The following is a 5,346-nucleotide window of genomic DNA, read 5'->3' as shown; positions in this document are numbered from 1 at the left end:
ACTGGTACTAAATTCGAAAATGGCGATAGGTATAGTTTTGAAGAAATTGGTGAGAGCGTGTGGGAACCAATGTATAGAAACGTAAAGTATGATTTACTTGTTGTGATTGAAAGTGGCATTGGAAACCTCGTAAAAGGAAATAAAGTGAAAAAAGTTATCAAAGTTGTAGTAAAGTTTTCGGTTATACTGAAGAACTGCTGGTAACAACCTAATGGTGGGAAGATGGAACAACTGGTACTAAATTCGAAAATGGCGATAGGTATAGTTTTGAAGAAATTGGTGAGAGCGTGTGGGAACCAATGTATAGAAACGTAAAGTATGATTTACTTGTTGTGATTGAAAGTGGCATTGGAAACCTCGTAAAAGGAAATAAAGTTTAAAAAGTTATCAAAGTTGTAGTAAAGTTTTCGGTTATACTGAAGAACTGCTGGTAACAACCTAATGGTGGGAAGATAGAATACATCTGGTACTAAATTCGAAAATGGCGATAGGTATAGTTTTGAAGAAATTGATGAGAGCGTGTGAGCTAAGAAAATTTGGACCCTTTAATTTTATTTTTTGAGCAATTTGCCGTATCTCCAGAATTTTTTAAGAGAATCGAAAAAGTTGTGCATACAATTATAAATTTAATTATCATAATTTAAATATATGTTTTCCAATAATAAAATAGATAAAACTAATGATATTTTGTTTATCCAAATACGTAAAAAAATAATTAGTAATAGCTTTTTATTATTTTTATGATATTATTAAATAATGCAACTTTAAGTAGCAAAATACAAAATGTGAAGGATCTTGGTGAATAGTTCATGATGAGAATTTAAAAATACGTCCTTTTAAATTTTAATAACTCAAAACTATTTAACTGAATGAGCTTAAATTTTATTTTTGCCCTTTACTTTTGCTATTCTTTGCCATTTCTTTCTCCTTTTGCTCTTTCTGTAAAATTATGTAAACTTTTTATATCTTACACTTCAAATTTTTTCGACTATTAATAAATACAATTACAAAATATAATACATACTGCTGAAAAAGATTATTAAATGTTGTTTCTGAAACTTAGACAGCAGAGCACATAACTGCTTTACATCAGGTTTCTGTGACACACATGGACACAAGAATCTCAAATTAGATTTTCAGGAAATTGATTAACTCTGAAAAAAAAAAAAGTACCTAAACTGACCGATCCTCTTTACATTTTTGACCGTATAGATCTTCGAAGCATATGTTCCTTTCCAAATTATCATACCAAAAATTTATGACAAATAATTCATTTTAAACTAAACATGAGAATAGAATTAAAATGTGTTTTTTTACGTATCGTTTAACTTTTATTCAAAATGTAATACAATACAATGCGATGAATGTGGCACTTGATGATAAAATGTAACTTATTACTCTACAATTAAACACAAATGAGCAACTGAAACAAATGAAATAGTGTTTAAATATGTACTATATTTAGTATTTTTGCTCTTTTCCAGATGTCATTCCTGGTTCAACTGTGAAACTTTACCGTAAAGGAAAGAGAGTGAAAAAGTTTGAAGTTGCTGTCTCCAATGATACTGTCACCATCACATTTAAAAAACATAAACTGAGTGACAGTGGAATTTACCATCTTGCTCTATGTCACAACAGCAACGAAGACAGCGTGTTATTGAACTTGTCTTTCCACAGTGAGTTTTGGATTTTAAAATTTTTAAATTTAAATTTTACTCGATTATTATTAATACTTCATTACTTATTTCCTAGCTTAATGTTTTGCTCATTGAATTTTATTTTCACAGCTGATTCCTACATTAACAATAGTGGTCATACGCTTAGTTTTTAAACCAGTTTAAGTTAGTTTAAAACTATAATAATATATTTTAATAATTCTGGAATATTTTTACTGCGTTTTTATTTACTTGCTTTCGCAACCGTGGAGATGAAATCATGCACCTAAAAGTATGACCCCTTCCCGATTAGCTAAAGCACTCAATTTCCTATAAGTGAAGAAAAATAACGCAATTGAGAATCGTTTTCAGATCACTACATGATCACTCAGATCACTACACTTTTCAGATCAAATAAAATTTATCGTAACAATATCTACAAAAATTTTTTTTTTTTGCAATTCAAATTTCCGAATTTTTCCGCATAACTAAAGCAATAAAATTTGAGATGCAGCTATGTGCTGAAAGACAATTTAAATTGCAATCGTTTTCTTTCTTTTCTTTTTTTAACCGCCATTAACAAAATTTAGCACAATATCATGTTCACACAAGAATCCAACTGTTTTCTATGAACTAGAAAACCCTAATTTGTATTGAAGCTCTGCACTAGGGGACAATACAAATTATTTCCTAACCGCTACAAGGAAAGTGTATCTCGATATTATCGACAAAGAGAATGTATCGTCTATTAAAATTCTGATCAACTGTCGAATATTAAAAGGGCATAAATGTCAACTGTAACCTTATAACAATACAGGTTAGCTGATGACGTTCAATAAACTGTGCAAGTTAGCATATTAAGTTAGCTAAATGATTTCTAAGCAAGTTAGCTTAGTGATACAATTTATATTTCTTTTATCACCAATCGAAATTTAACGACTAACAAACATAAAACTAAAAATAACATAATAGAAACAAATAAAATTTCGAGAAAATGCTTTTTTTTAATTTATCTATTTTGGTCTCATTAAAAATGAAAATCTAATAATCTAATAAATGTATCTCCACAATAAATTCCCCTCACGTATTTCATAAGTGATGCACTTTATGTTTTTCTTTGTCAGTGTGACTGAAATATAATTATTTTAATCTTCTCAGATCCCTTGAAAAATGTCGTTTTAAAATTTTTATTTTATTTATTCTTTATTAGGTAAATAAAAATTAATTGCTAAAAGCGATAAACCAGAACTAATGAACATGACGTTTTTGAACATAAATTATTAGCATAATTTAAATCGTAAAAAGTGAGAACATCTTAGAAAAACAAGTATAGTTTTATTTGCTTGTACAATATCAAATTACATTGATTGCACGCAACAAAAAAGTTACGCAATACCATATCATTCCAAGAAATGAATTCTAGATTCGAAATTATGATTAAAAAAGCATTTATCTATCAGCTGTCACTTTGCTCAAACCTTCCTCATTAAGTTTTTAGTGATAAAAAGAACTTTGATTTTAAAGTACAAATTTAAAATCACTCGATTTCGATTAAAATAAATTCCTCCTTAATGCGTTTATGCTTTTCGCATATTTGTTAGAGATTATGATGTGATTTTCGGAGTTTAATTACTTTATAGCATGAAAGAGCTGTGCTGATTAAACTTTACTAAGTATTGCGTATTGTATCGTACCTAAAATAATACCCTGAAAAAGTTATATTAAAAAATAAAGAAAGAATAATATTTTTGCTTGAATCCTAAAATAATACTTAATTAACACTGAATAACACTTATTTGCGTATTATACAATTACTAATATCTTGATTTTTATTTATATGATTGAAATAATAACCAAGATGAATCGTTCGAAATACCCTTGACCGTTTTTTGTTTTTCTTTTTTCTTAGGATTCATCAAAAAGAAGATCGATTTCTATTCACATTTGCCCAAACCAAAAGGTGAAAAATATTGGAACTTTTTCGAGAACAAGGGCAAATTTTATGAATATCAGAAAAGATTCAACCTTTAGGTTGAAAATGAGGACATGCCAAAGAGAGGTAAACTTTAAATATGTTGCAAGTTTAATCAGTTAGTTTCAACAATAAAATAGATAATTCTTTTTTAGTTTCCTTTGTAACTGCATTTTATTAAGAGCAAAAGAAAACTGTGATTAAAACCTGACCTAGGAAACTTTATACAACAATGAAACAGAATGGAAATTATAATTATCTTCTAACGGCAAACTTCTAAACCAAATAAACTTTTCTTACAGAAATCTGTGCTGATAGTATGGAAATATATTAGTGACTACAGGCAGACAAATTACTCAAATGCCCCTTCATATTGTTATCTGTTTTAACAAATTAAAATATCACATAATTTTGTTTTTCGGGAATCGCTGATATCCTAAAATTGAGCTGTGATGGCTCAGGGGATAGAGCGTCCGTCTTCCATTGAGGTGAACCGGGTTGGGTCAAGATATGATGGAGTGTTGAACAGGTTAAAACGTTCTTAATCATTCTTTGCTTTTTTGTTTATTTTTTACAAACATAACAGAATATACAGACTAGAAAAAGTATAGTTAAATATTCTTGTAAATATTGTTTAAAATACTCTGTAATAATAAAAATTAATTCTTTATTTTCTTACAGTCTAAGAAGGCATATGGTCTAGGAAGACATTTGTATATATGTTGATGATTTATATTATTATTTATTCTTATTTATTCATATATATCCTGAGTTGCACTGTGCGCCCAAAATTTTTTGTTCATAATAAAACCCTTTCGGCCAATTGATTTTGTTTTTCTTACAAGTTGGTGTGATATATGTTTTTTCTACTTTTTTAATGGTTTATCAATAAAAGTAATTCATAATTCTTCCTCAAACAGGGTTCATACGTACCTGGAAAAAATTAAAAATTGGCAGTAATATTCATATACTTTTTTTTTTTTAATATTATTATTTTCGCAGCTACTAGCATATTTTATTTTCTCTAAGTAAATATATATAGATCCGAAGATGGCGCATCTGCAATTTTGAGTCAACAGTCAAAGTTAAGAAATTCGCAGCTTTTTTAAGACAAAATTGATACCAGTTATTTATTTTTTCCAGATGAGTACGAACCCTTTCAAATAGTATAACTTTTACAAATCCTAAAATAGATTGAATTGAAATATAATGAAATAAGATTTTACTAATTTTCATAACTCAGTAACTACGTTTGTAATCCTAAAAATATACATGTTACATAAATACACACATTTTGAAGAAGAGGATATGTAATTGTTACTCTGAATGACCGAAATCGGTGGTTGTTGACTTCCACCGGTGAATGTTGACAATCACGTAGTTGCTTTGGTAAATGTTCGAAATACATACTAGGTCTAGTTAAATGCCACTGCCCGGCAAGCCCTACATCAATGTTTTTTAAGCTCAAGTGCCACTGCCAGGCATGATTTTGCCTCGTATGCCCTGCATCAATGTCTTTTAAGGGCAAGTGCCCTTAAAAGTATGCATTATTGCATACTGGGCCACAGTGCATACTGGGCCACTGCCCAGTATGCATTTAACCGGTACTCCGAACCGGTTCTCCTCTAATCTATACTCTTCAGATATTTACATATCGAATAAATTATAATAATATCAACGAATAAATTAATATAAAATCGGATATAACAAATATTTCGG

At 29.1% G+C, this 5,346-nt stretch overlaps 1 protein-coding gene across 1 annotated transcript; it reads left to right on the top strand.

Moving 5' to 3' along the window:
• The first annotated feature begins 395 nt into the window (after positions 1-395).
• On the top strand, positions 396-4,447 carry LOC122271506 (uncharacterized). Its single transcript, XM_071180492.1, has 4 exons — positions 396-491; positions 1,485-1,676; positions 3,565-3,714; positions 4,309-4,447. Exons 1-3 carry the CDS (start codon positions 482-484, stop codon positions 3,684-3,686), a joined length of 324 nt encoding a protein of 107 aa, XP_071036593.1. The 5' UTR covers positions 396-481; the 3' UTR covers positions 3,687-3,714; positions 4,309-4,447.
• Positions 4,448-5,346: the final 899 nt, after the last annotated feature.

The sequence above is a fragment of the Parasteatoda tepidariorum genome, chromosome 4 (assembly GCF_043381705.1).
Source record: "Parasteatoda tepidariorum isolate YZ-2023 chromosome 4, CAS_Ptep_4.0, whole genome shotgun sequence".
Lineage (NCBI taxonomy): Eukaryota > Metazoa > Arthropoda > Arachnida > Araneae > Theridiidae > Parasteatoda > Parasteatoda tepidariorum.
This window is presented reverse-complemented; position numbering and strand designations above follow the sequence as displayed.